The following is a 14103-nucleotide window of genomic DNA, read 5'->3' as shown; positions in this document are numbered from 1 at the left end:
TAAAGGGTCGGATTATTGAAAGATAATGAATTAAGTTATTAATGCAAATTATGGTAGGCCCCGCTTCTGGCGGTGACGTTACCCTCGGCTAAGTAGTCTGAGTCAGCAGGGATACAGTCCTAAATAGCCGGGTTATAGCATTAATAGTAGTTAACTTATGAGGGGGTCAAAGAGTTTGGATCCCCGCCATCCAATACCTATGGGTATTGAAGGAGATCCTACTAAATTTGACCCAGGTCCCAAGCAGGACCTCTAAACGCTGAACAAGGGCAAGACCCTTACCAAACCGTTCCCTTAACCCCCGACCAGGTAGCCAACATACCTCCATATAGACCGTGGAGATATGAATGGTGAAAATCTTTTATTTTATATAGACAGTAAAATAACGCCAAGACACCACGGACAAACGATAAGGAAAGATCACCTTCAACATAAGTAACTAGTTATTAAAGTCATTAATACAAAACCAAATAAAAAGTGCAAAAGATTAAAAATAAAAAGTATTATACTAAACACTTGTCTTCACCAAGTGATGTAAGAGACTTAGGCAAACATGGCCTTGATTGTCAAGAACTCTTACGATCAATCTTGGATCCCGAGACGACTCACACACTCTACGATGGACAATGGATGATGGTGGTGGATGATGGTGTTATGGTGGTGGTGGGTGGTGGATGAGGTGTGAGAGAGGTGGTGTGCCAAGGGATGAGAGAGAATGAAGCCAAGCTCCTCTATTTATAGGCTGAACAGAAGGCTGGACACGGCCCCGTGTCCGCTGGACACGGCCCCGTGCCCGCCTGACACTCTCTCTCCTCATTAATTGTAATTGCGAATTACAATTAATGCGCCTGCTGTACTTTCACCACGCCCTCGTGCTCGCTGGACACGGCCCCGTGGTGGGCAATGGAAGCTTCTACTGGTTTGTCTTTTCTGCTGCTTCCTGGGCACGCCCCCGTGTTCGCTGGACACGGGGCGTGTTCAGACTCTGTTTCTTCCTTTTTGCTTTGGGAGGTGCCGTTGAGGGTCCGGGCAGTCTACTTTTGTTCCTTTTCTTGTATTTATGGTAGAATTAGTGGTCTTTTTGCTTCTTTTGTGATTTTGAGCTCATTTCATCCTGAAAATACAAAAGGAAGACAAAAACACTCTTTTTCCAACATTAGTACTTAAAAAGGGTTAGTTTTATGCCTTAATTGATGTGTTTTATATGTTGCATTTTACACCCATCACCCACATACCAAGGAATGAAAATTGTTATATTTGGAAGAAGTTACATTCATTTGGAATGTTTCATTCCATTACCACATGATAACCAAACATGTTTCTTTTTATTCCATCAGAATAATCCATTCAATTCCACCTTCTATTCCTTCATACCAAACGCTACCTTAGGGTTTCCCTTTAGGTGTATAAATAAATATTACTAGAGAGAGTTTATGGGTTACACAATAACAATTTCATCACAAATTCATCCCCTCTCATTCTCTCTCTTTCTACATTCGTGATCTTTAAGATCATCTTAGCCATCCTAACCGTACACCGTAAATGGGAATTGATTTGTAACCGAACATGTGTTTCAACCCAAACTGAAACCGGTTCCAATGACTGACACACGAATCGGTTCCAACCCGATTGAACCCGTAGATTTGGAAGCGGTTTTTAATTCTCCCATTTGAATTCGGTAAAAAACTGAATAAATTGTTGTAAATTTTAGTGAAAATGGGTTTTCACTAAATATTTGGACACCAATAAATATGATTACATATGTGTTGTATAAATAGTTATTCGTGTTGGTTTGTGTTCTATGCTGTCAGAGCATCGTAACGTACCAAACTATGTCCAAAAGGGAGCTAAGACAAATGAGATATCGATGCTTGAAGTTGTATGATTGGAACAACCAAAGAAAGACCAATGGATTGAGGTTTATGAACTTGTCCCGCGTAGGTGAGATGATAAAACTTGAAGTGCTATATAAGAAGGGACATTCCTTGTAAATTGTTTCTTCAAAGACAAACACTAGTGGGAACCCTAAAGGGCACCCTAATTTGCGTCGTGACGAGCCGGTTCTAATCAACAGTTGTCCTAGTCAACTATTTGGCCAAAACAGTTTATTACAAGGTTAATTGCAAGATTAAATGAGATTATTTACAATACGTGTATATATGAACATGGTGGTTTATACTTGAAAAATAATATGAATAACACACTTTTTAGTAAACTTTTTTATAGAAAGTTGAGAGTGTTCGTAGTGGGGCGTGATGGAAGATTTTTTGTGGTGGATGGCGCCCCATAGCGCCCGCCACATCATAACAGGCGGCGCTATGGGGTGGGTTCTGGATGAAAGCGATAACTGCATAGCGGCGTGAAGGTTGTTTAAAGTTTTTGGTTTATACACATTTGGTCCCTGCAAATCGGAGAAGAAGACAGAGGAGGCGGTATTGGTTTGTTTTTTGCCGGAAAGTCGACCGGAAAGATGGTCGGAAAATCGGAGAAGAAGACAGGAGGTGGTATTTGATTTTGAAAGTTTTTGGTTTATACACATTTGGTCCCTGCATTTTCTCAAATATATAAAATTGGTTTTTAAAACTTGTTTTTCTCTTATTTATAACTTTAAAAATATGACAGTTTTAGTACTTGTAAAAGAACTTTATGAAAACTTATTTTATTTAATTTTTTTTATTTAATGTAATGGTTTTTAATTTAAAAAAGTTAGAAATTAATAAAAAAATTGAAATTTAATTAATTGAGTAATGATGAGGTAGGAGCTTTATGACCACGGGCTATAGTGATATAACGCCCCATAAAACCCTGTGTGACGTGACACGACACATGTCGCATAACGCACCCAAAGGGGCTTTATGACTACACATGACCTAAAAAAAACTTTTTGCAACTTCGTCTTTTTCCATTTTTTCTAAACACCAATATACCCTGTGCAATCTCGGTCATAAAAGCCATCTCTGATTATACAACTATTATTTCGGTTGTATCTCGAAAACAAACACATTCGTCTAAGAAGAGGCGCAAAATCTATTTAGGGGGCCCGCCTTTAACACGATTCTCAACCAAAAACTGTCAATATTTCAGCGTGTTAATTGTTGCAGTTAATGGTTGAAGACTCATCGGGGTGAATGCTCGTGTCAAAGATACTAGACAAATGCTGGTTGAAGCACCCACAGAAGACACGTTTTGAATCAAGCTCGATACATAGACAAATATATTTTTTATATTTATTTTAATCTAGTTTCTTAATAGGCATTGCACTATTACATTTCCTACAAATAACGAGAATATCGTTATTATATATTTTTATAATTATTTTCATAAAATGTGAGCCTACTTCCTAGGTAATTAATTTGAAACCGGTTTGAATCTGAACCCGAACCCAATAAAAAACCAACAAACAAACTTACATAACCCGAACCGGTTTACTTCCAACTTGCAAGTTTGCAAAACCCTCTCTCAAAACCTCTCCTCCCCTCTATCCATCTAAAACATTGAAAAACCCTCTTCAAACCTTCCTCTTTATCCATATCTTCAGGATCATCAACCAAAATGCTACTCGCACCCACACCCTTTTCATTCTGTGCTCCACCAAAGCTTCTATCTTCTGCAACTCTTTCTCATCCCCTAAAACAAAGAGATGCTGTTACCATATTCTCCACCACAACAAAATCCCCTGTTTCTTCCATTCAATCTTCACCAAGAAAGCTGCTTGCTACACCCCCTCCAGGAAAATTTCTCCGACAAGATTATCTTGTTGTATGTTTTACTCTATACCCACTTCACACTTGTGTTAATTTTGCATAAAGTTATTGTCTTTTTTATGGGTTTTGTGTATAATTTGAGATATGGTAAACAATATGGCAAAACTCCCACCCTAATTGCTTTAATTCATATGGGTATTGTGGCAATTTTGACTTTTGAAGTCAATGTTCTGACTTTCTTTAGGAATTTTGATAATTGGTAGTTATAATTTCTGGGTGTTTTGTTTGTTTCTTGAAAATCCCCTTTTGTAGAGTAAAGAGAGGAGAAAATGATTTGGAAATTGATGCAAATTTGAAAGTTTTAACTATGTTGGTAGTTTATAGGTTTATATAGTCTTTGTGTATTTGGATTTCTTTGAGGTTATGTTTTTGGTTTAATGGTTTTATGTTTTGGATTTGTGTTGCAGAAAAAGTATTCTGCTAAAGAGATTCAGGAACTGATAAAAGGAGAAAGAAATGTACCGTTGGTTATAGATTTTTATGCAACATGGTGTGGGCCTTGTATATTGATGGCTCAAGAGCTTGAAATGGTATGGCTATGATTTGCTTATGTATAAGAAGCTATGAAAGCTACACGTATGATATATGTGATGTTCGGTTCGTTTAGGTTGTGTTGACATGAATGTGTCATAACGTCATTAACATAATCTTTTTTCTTTGTAACACATTATTTTGAAAACTGTACAAAGTATGGTAGATAGGATCAAACGCTCGATGCAGAAGTTTATTTGTTTAAAGAGTTAAATGCCATTTTAGTCCCTGTGGTTTGGTCCATATTGCCAGTTTAGTCCAAAGGTTTCATTTTTCGCCTGCGGATCCAAAAAGGTTTCACTGTTGCCATTTTAGTCCACTGGGTTAACTTCATCCATTATTTCTGTTAACGAGCAGGGCAATTCGGTCATTTTATATGGCTGAATTGCCTTTCTAGTAAACAAAATTACATATAAAATGACCGAATTGCCATGCTCGTTAACAAAAATAATGGATGAAGTTAACCCAGTGGACTAAGATGGCAACAGTGAAACCTTTTTGGATCCGTAGGCGAAAAATGAAACCTTTGGACTAAACTGGCAAAATGGACCAAACCACAGGGACTAAAATGGCATTTAACTCTTTTTTAAATATTCGAATTATGTGAAATAATTATTGTGTATTAAATACTTAAGACGATGATGATTATGCCTTTTGACAGGATTGGGATGATTATGGTGTTCTGTTATTAAGTGTTTTGACTCCATCTATTTTGCTAGTAAATAGGTCCAAAAACCAGTATCACCTAATTTGCTACATGAGTTGTTCATTGTTTAAATACGCGCGTATGATGTATACACAGAATAATATTAATATAGCAAATTAGCAGATATGTATTACAATTAGTGAATTGGGATAAAAGGCTTATTTTTGTTGAACCGTATACAATAATGGTTAACACTGATAGGTTCCTTGAATTTAATTCCTTTCTACAGCTTGCAGTCGAGTACGAAAGTAATGCTATGATAGTGAAGGTGGACACAGATGATGAGTATGAATTCGCACGTGATATGCAGGCAACTCCCTCATCTCTTCTTGTTTAGTCGTCTACATTATGTTTCAATCACCTTTTGCTTATTGGTCTTATAAGTATGTCTACTTAACCGTATCTAGTGAAGGCATACTTGTAAGTTACTTTTTATTTTTCATCAGGAGAAATTGATTAAAAAACGATATAATAGCAAACTCTTTTTTAGAGTAAATTACAAAAAGCGTCCTTTATGTATGTCACTTATTGCAAACTGTGTCCTTTGTCTTCAATAATTACAGAAAACGTACTCGACGTTTGCAGACCCTTGCAAGTTATGTTCTTTAGCCCTAACTCAGTTAATTTTTTGTGGTTAAATCTGACCAAATGGACCCCACATGAGGGTATTTTGGTCATTTTACTCTCATGTGAGGTCCATCTGTTCAGATTTAACCACAAAAATACCCTCATGTGGGGTCCATTTGGTTAGATTTAACCACAAAAATTAACTGAGTTAGGGCTAAAGGACATAACTTGCAAGGGTTTGCAAACATCGAGTACGTTTTCTGTAGTTATTGAAGACAAAGGACACAATTTGCTGACATACATAAAGGACGATTTTTGTAATTTACTCCTCTTTTTTATTAGTTTAAAGTAATGGGTTTTAATTTGCACTTTGAAACTAGTTTATATGAGCAGTTTTTAGTGTTTGAATAAACAGATTCTGTTTCCCAGTCGTCTTATACTCTTATTATTTACGGGCGATATAATGTTCATATATGCCACCCTTCCTTTCTTGTAATCTAATGTGATCGACTTCTCATCCATCTCTTATTTGATTGTGATTAATTGACACTAATAATCACTTTCAGAGAGCATTCCTTTGTTCAAGAACAAACCATAAATATTTTTCATTTGTAGTATAATAAATATGATTGTTACATGACTGACAGGTAAGAGGTCTACCGACATTGTACTTTATTAGTCCCGATCCAAACAAAGACGCAATTAGAACCGAAGGCCTCATTCCGCTTCAAATGATGCGCGATATTATTGACAACTCCATGTGAAAGAAAGAAACCGAAGATGAGTGATTATTTTTTCCTGCATGTGTTGAAAAGTAGAGTAGATATATTAAGTTCATTTGTTGTTACTTTTAGCACATTAAAGTTGTCAAGTGTATTGATAAGATTAATAGCACTTTTTGTTAGGTTAAAGACTCTGTATCAATCTTTGTGAGCGGATTATTTGTATCGAGAGCAATGTACTTTGGTTTAGAAACCCATCGGTCTACTTAAAAACATCTAGACTATTATGTCCGAAACATAATATTATGAGCTCTCTAACGACTTTCGTATCTTTATGATCCAAATCCGGATCCTTCAGACAAGCGATAGCCTAGGGAAGTCTGGACCTTTGCAAATTGCAATCCCGATATTAGTAACATCTTAATAACTTGCAAGTGCTAAACATAAATGCCATTAGGCAAATGCCACAAATACTATAATAGGTAATGCGTGTAGAACGTATTGCGATATATGTACATATACCGACTCAACACAGCTTCCCCCATGTTTGCTACATTATGTAATCTGGTAAGTGTAAGGAATCGACACTGAAGGTAAATAACGACACTTGTCTCTTCTCTATCGACACTATAAAATTTGAGAACACCAGATAAATGGATGAACATACACTAGCGCATTTACTCCTAGGTGGTTACTGCAAGACGCATGAGGCTCGCTTGTCACCTATGCACTCGGCGTAAAAAAGCGCATACCTTATTTCAAAAAAGAATGAGCACATCTTTTTAAAGTATACAGAATAATAATAATAAGTTTTTTTCTAAAAAAACATTGTGGAACCAATGATAACAAAAGATGGTAATAAAGGTAAAGAATAATTTCAAAATAACCAATTATGCTACCCTTCATTGTTTTTAAAGGAATTTTTTTGTTTTAAAAGTATTATTATAGGCCAGTCCAACCCACAAGTAACCAAAAAGTTAATATTAGGTTTTTTTTTTTTTTTTTTTGCTTATCGCAAAAGGCGATCTTCTCAGAGTTCTGAACGGCCCATACTCGAGCCTTTCAAGATACCCTTCTAGTATCTCCGAGGCGCCTAGCCACCATCTCTTACAACTTGGACTACATAAAATTACTCACTTTAAATGTTCTCTTTTCTCTCTACTTGATATTGGTGTGGAAGATGCAGGAACTGCAGCCCAGACTTGTAGACTTGTTCAAACATGTTGCTACTAAGATTATGGTCAACAAACCAAATCTTGTAGCCTGTAAACCATCAAACCATAATAAGAAATAAACTATAGTATAGTTTAGGCATAACAATTGACTTCATTAAAAAGATGATCAATTTCATGGATTATTTTAGATAACCAATCATGCATAAGCATGTAATTAAAATTAAAGCACCCCAACACACCAACAATTCCTCATATCTTCACTCACTCCACTTGATAGTATGGATAACTAACTCCTTCTGCACCCTTCTTACCATATATCATTTTAGAGCCAACCATAAAATATTTATCTTTTTCAAACAACCATAATCCTTCCATACGACACGACCTGACCCTTGTCATGGTTCTTTTCCGCTTTTTCTCCTTTTCTTTTTACAAAAAAACTCACGCGCAGCTTAAACCGAGACAATGAAATATAGCTTTCAAGCCCATTCAAAGTACTCGCAACGAGCACCTCTAGCATATGTCCAATTTCCGCACCCAAAGAAGCAGCTGCCTTGTGTGGGACCCGGTTTCTGAACCATCCCTTTACTGCTTTTCACCCCGCAGTAACAGCAAGGATGAAACAGCAGGTGGTGATGGTATAGCGGAAAAGGGATGTGTATGAGTGGCGGTTTCCAAGTGAAAGCATGGTGGTCAATGGGCTGCTGACACATCAAGGAATTGGTGATTGAGAACTTGGAGCCCTTGTGCATCATCAGAGCAAGTAGGCGGGCAGTGTTCTTGGCGTCGTCTAAACCGCAGTGAGCTCGACCCTGCCATGATAGCCCCGCCATCTGGACTGCCTCTTTCAAATTGCATTTTGCACCACCATAAGCCTCACAGAATGGAACTTTTAAGTTGATCCATCTGTTTCAAACCCACAAACAAGTTTGTGTCAGAAGTAAGCATAAAAAAATGATTGGTTCAAGCAAATGAACCGAACGAACACAAACAACACCTTGTTCGTGTTCGTTTGTTAAGGAAATATATGTGTTCATGAACACTTGCCGAACAAGATTTCTGTTCGTGTTCGTGTTCGTTTGTTTATGTTAGGTAACGAATGTAAATGAACAAAAACTAATGTTCATGAACACAAATGACAACAAACGAACACAAACAAGCGTTCATGAGCATAATATACAAGACACTGAAACTTAGTAAATATATTATTTGTCAAAATTTTGAAGTATACAAATATAAATATAAAAATTAAAAATACTAATGGACTATTGAACATAAACGAACACGTTACCGAACGTGACGAACATAAATGAACGAATGCGACCCCTGTACATGTTTTTTCATTTACTAAACGAACGGATTTTCTTGTTCGTGTTCGTTCATTTATTAAACAAACGAACACAAACGACCTTCCCGCTGAACGGTTCACAAGCTGTTCGCTGAATGTTCAGTTCGTATGCAGCCCTAGTTCAAGCCTTTTTCTAAAAGTGGCAGGTTGGGTAATGGATCAAAACAGGTTTCATTGAAATGGGTTGTTTTTTAGTACGGGCCGAGTCAGATTGAGTTAATCTGCAAATATTTATTTGTCTGTTTTTTAACACACAACGGATGCACTAGTTATCTAAATCTTTTATAACAATCATGTACCTTGAAATATACTTTAAACAACTTTCACCCATTTGACCCGTTACCCTTTTTGGTAAACTTCTTCTAATTTGACCCATTTTAGATTAACACAACCCAAATTGATCCATTCGTAAGTTAATGGATTAAAATTGCCACTTGTACATTTTCGTCGAAGCTTTTAGGTGCTCCAAATGGTTATACAAGGCATTGCTCCCAATGATTATACAAGGCATTGCTCCCAATGATTATACAAGACATGCCTTATGTGCAGTTATTAGTTATATATATTTTTATAAATAAATGATGGCAAGTGCAAAACTTACCGGTTAAAATAAGGAGGCTTACGGATTTTCTTGAATCTGCATTCGGATTCCAGCATGACTCTACAGTCCCAGTTTGACCATGTAACGACAGCAAAGTTGGCGTTCTTTATCCCCTTCCTCTCCAGCCATTTGTCATGTCGTAAAAGAGCTTCGCTAAGAGTAACTCCTCCGTCCACCTCGAATTAACAACATCTACAATTTTAACCCTCCATCCTGCTTCTATGTAATAATTAATAAATGCATGACATACAAAGCAAGCAACAACATGCATGGCAATTCTTTATCTTCTTCTTTATTTCTTATTGTTAAATTAAATTAAAATTTTGCTCTTTCCTTTCTCCAATCATTTAACTAAAAAAACACATGTTTGATTATGAAAGGGTTGATTTGGGTCATGATTTATCTCTAATGAGTCAAATAGGTATTAATAAAAGTATAGCTTAAAAATCGACCCGTTTTAACCCATACTAAAAATTACTGATTTTGACCCAATACCCAACACACCCATTTTGTCCAAATCATTTTATTGAAAAAAAACTAAATTACCGTTAAAATAATATAATGAGTAAAATGTCATTTTTGTCCCTGAGGTTTGGCCAGTTTTGCGACTTTCGTCCAAAGATTTGTTTTTCCGCATTTGGATCCAAAAGGTTTAGAATCTTGCCATTTTCATCCGGCTCGTTAACTCCATCCATTTTTCTTCGTTAAGTCAAGGGTATTTACACCTTTTTACTAACTCAAAGGGCAATTCGGTCTTTTTCAGGGGTATTCGGTCTTTTTACATAAAGTGAAAAAGACCAAATTGCCCTTTAAGTTAATAAAAAAGACAGAAACACCCCTGAGTTAATGAAGAAAAATGGATGAAGTTAACAAGCCGGATGAAAATGGCAAGATTTTAAACTTTTTGGATCCAGATGAGTAAAAACAAACCTTTGGACGAAAGTCGCAAAACAGGGACGAAAATGGCATTTTACTCTAATATAATTCTGGAACCTATACTTCACACACTTGAGTATTTTAATAAAAGTTAAAACTTTTCAAGCAAAAGTAATTTGGGTCAAGGGTCAACCCGACCCCTACTAAACAACTACCCATTTTGCCACCTCTAATGGGTCAACTTTCTTCAAATGCTGAACTACAAATAGGATTTTTGATGATGATTCATCAAATGAACAATGTTAGCATACTAAACCCTGTACATACCTGAATTTGCTGTATACCAGTCAAATCCTTGCAAAAATCACTTAAAAGCTGATTACAAGTTGGACGAACATATGTTTGGAAACAAGCTTCAAGTTGACCAGTCAAACTACTAACTATAACTGAAGGGAACTCAATGATCTCCTGGGGATGAGGATTCCTTTCCTTATCACATGTAGCCTCAAAATCAATGACCACAAAATAATGGAACTCTTGATGCGGATAACCGTAGGGGTAACTTTGAGGGAACACGGTAAATGGAGCATACTGAACCCTGCTATTCACCAAGACAGGGTAAAACTGGCCTTCCATGTCAGGATGCAATGACCATGAACCCATGTAGGTTGGTCCTTTGTTGGGTTCGGTTGAAGACTCTAGAAATTCAGTCTGGTCTAGCTCTGTAAAATTTGAATCATTTTTGTGTTCTATAAACTTAAACTCTTCCATAGGACTCAGGAGGCTTGATGCCGGGGCGTCACAGTTCTTTTGCATTGTTTCTGCAATCAAAGAATTTTATAAAAAAAAAAAAAATACCAACAGTTAGATACTTATTATCAATACAAGAAATGCACGCTGAAAAGCCGTTATGGCCGGGGATTGTCCAAATCTTGTGTTAACTAGATGGAGTTGTATTGAATTAGCATATGCAAAAACATTGTATATTTAGAGACAACAGTAATCCTATCCTATCTCAATTTTATGGGTATGTTGGCTTGCTTATTATATTCCAATTACAAAGATCCTGACAAATTGTTTATAAATCTTTCTCTCCTATCTGGACATATCAACCTGAATTCATTTCCCCCTAAGTTCTGGCTATGGTTTGGTGTCAAAAGCAATATGTTAGGCTAGGTCGTGCAAACTCCATAACTGTAAGAAGTTTAACATGATTCTTGTAGTTTAACTTTGTGATTCATGACAGGAACGAACTCCATGTTCAGCGATGATTGTTATGTATGTTACTAATGTAATCATCATTTTATTCCAGGACGTGCTTGCAAGAAACACAAGAATTGTATGCGATAGGCGACGATGGAACAGCCACATTTGCACAAGACCAGGTCTCTAAAAAGAAGTTGTACAGGATAGAAAGCGCATTAATGGTATAAAGATTTCTATTGGTACTCAAGACCATCTAAATTGTTGGTAACTGGATGGGTGACCAAGATGTTATGTATTTTGGTAGAATGAGCACTCATAGTTTTCTTGGACGGTTGTGCTCTAGAGTCGCTAATCGTCTAATACAATCATTGTTGTGAGACTTATGTAATAAATTTATACAAATCCTGATCTGAAAAAAAGAAGCAACATTGAAGAAAAAGAAACCTTACATCTCCAGTCATTTGAGACATACATAGTTACATTACATGTCCCATAATAACTGTAATTCAGTTAAATATTCTGAAAAATAATCAAATACCGACATGATTTGGTTAGGGATGTCCTTTTTGACATATTCAGGTGCGCTGGCATTTCTGCTAAGAAAGAGGCACCCGTTGATTTCTTAACAGACCCGTTGGAAGGGAGATCTACCCTTCGACCAACTGACATTCTGGTCTTTGGATGGGTAGGAGGAAAACACGCATGTGTGGATCTAACAGGGGTTTCCCCGCTTGTGGGCTTAGGGAGTAGTGCTTTCACAGTGGGTCAGGCTGCTTTAAAGGCTGCTTCAGGTAAAGTGATCAAGCATGAGAAAGCGTGCCTTGACAACCAGCACGTGTTTATCCCATTTGCTTTTGATACTTTTGGTTTTCTGGCGCCAGGGGCTGTGGACCTACTTAGTCGAGTTCAAAGGGTCATGCATAGTAATGTTATGAACCCGAGATCTATGGACGTAGTTTTTAAAAGGCTTAGTTTTGCTATTCAAAAAGGGGTAGCGGCGCAGCTTGTAACCCGTTTACCAACTATCTCGATGTAAATTATTATTCTATTAAAAAATAATCAAACAAAAGTTAATAAAATTATTCAGTTACGAACTGTGTAGCCAACTATTACCGTAAAACAATCAAAGAAACCAACAAATGCAGTGAACTTCATCAAAGGAAACACATACAGCCAGTTCCAGTATCAATTCATCTATGAATGAATACACATAAAAGAAAACCCTAGGTGACGAATCAAACCTTGATTGTTTTGTACAGAATTCATGATCAATGGAGTAGTTATGATCCGCAAGAAAGTACATCAGATCGACTATGAAAATCGCAGAGAAATTTGAGAAGGATGACGGTAGAATGCATGCAAATAGTGGTGGTTTCGATCCATAACTCCATGAATTACAAGATATTGGAAAAGTATAAAGTTGGTCCATCTATTTATAACAAAGTTACAAATGTAGTTAAACATTAATGTTAATCTTATTGGTTTAACAACTCCATTAAGTTACTTAAATAGTTAAATATTAACAACAAATTTTGCGTAAGTGGATGAATTAGAAGAGTATGCAGGATTAACAAATTAATTTTTTTTTTAACGGCCAACAGAAATTTTATTAATTCAACTAGTCAGCAGCTAGACACCAAATTTACAAAATCTACTACACCAAAAGACCAACCGGTCAAAACCAAAACAAAACCAGATGACACAAGGACCTAAACTTACATTTCATACAAATACATCACAAACTAATGGAAAAAACACGCCAGTCATTCCAGGACCAATGCGAGGATCTCGAGCGATTTTTTATCCAGTGGTATGACATCGACTTGGACTCTTCAACCACCTTCGAAATACTAGGAGCCGCCTGCCCGAAAATAACCTCATTACGCATTCTCCAAACGCTCCAAATCACAACCTGAACAATGGCATTTAGCACCTTCTTTTTCTTATTACTTCCTTGCATATATAGATGAAAGTCCAGTAAATCTTTAAGACAGAAAGCCAAAATGGGAGGAATCTTGCACCACTGCGCCATAACGATCCAGATGGATTGAGTGAACTGGCATGAAACGAATAGGTGTTCACTAGACTCCTCGTAATCACCACAAAAGATACATCTAGTATCACCAATGTTAATGTTCCTACAAGCCAAGGCAAGTCTAGTCGGAAGACGTTCCGCTAACGCCCGCCAAGCAACAACACCAACCTTTTTTGGTACAAGATTATTCCATAGAAATAAGTTAGCCGGAACAGACCTGGACGCCGCCACCGCTACCCGTTTAATACTAGCCACCGAGAACGTTTCAGCCTGATCATGACTCCAAACCCATTTGTCTTGACCTTCACTGACCCCAAAATCACTCAAAAGAAGGGTCAACTCCGTCAATTCAGCTTCCTCATTAGCGGACATTGAAGGCCGATTCCAAAACCACGACAGAATGACAATGTTATCCCCCCAAGATACCCGGTCAGAAATGGAACAGAGTTTATCCTTTTCTAATGCAAATAGAAGTGGAAAGCTGATATAAAGTGGTTGAGGACCAATCCAAAAATCAATCCAGAATGCTGATTTTGATCCACAACCCACTTTACACCATATTGACTCCATTA

The 14103-nt window shown here is 37.0% G+C and overlaps 2 protein-coding genes across 2 annotated transcripts; one reads left to right on the top strand and one right to left on the bottom strand.

Moving 5' to 3' along the window:
- Nucleotides 1–3446: 3446 nt before the first annotated feature.
- On the top strand, nt 3447–6545 carry LOC110890598 (thioredoxin-like protein CITRX2, chloroplastic). The gene is made up of 4 exons (XM_022138207.2): nt 3447–3759; nt 4172–4294; nt 5231–5311; nt 6216–6545. The coding sequence occupies exons 1-4, from the start codon at nt 3553–3555 to the stop codon at nt 6330–6332; spliced, it is 528 nt and encodes a 175-aa protein (XP_021993899.1). The 5' UTR covers nt 3447–3552; the 3' UTR covers nt 6333–6545.
- A 1065-nt stretch (nt 6546–7610) lies between these two features.
- Nucleotides 7611–12919, bottom strand: LOC110892169 (ERI1 exoribonuclease 3). Its single transcript, XM_022139457.2, has 4 exons — nt 12738–12919; nt 10618–11111; nt 9415–9590; nt 7611–8371 (listed from the first exon to the last, which is right to left on the bottom strand). The coding sequence occupies exons 1-4, from the start codon at nt 12760–12762 to the stop codon at nt 7945–7947; spliced, it is 1122 nt and encodes a 373-aa protein (XP_021995149.1). The 5' UTR covers nt 12763–12919; the 3' UTR covers nt 7611–7944.
- Between the last annotated feature and the right edge of the window lie 1184 nt (nt 12920–14103).

Source organism: Helianthus annuus, chromosome 11, assembly GCF_002127325.2.
Source record: "Helianthus annuus cultivar XRQ/B chromosome 11, HanXRQr2.0-SUNRISE, whole genome shotgun sequence".
Taxonomy (NCBI): Eukaryota; Viridiplantae; Streptophyta; class Magnoliopsida; order Asterales; family Asteraceae; genus Helianthus; species Helianthus annuus.
The sequence above is the reverse complement of the archived record's forward strand: the minus strand, read 5'-3'. Positions and strand labels throughout refer to the sequence as shown.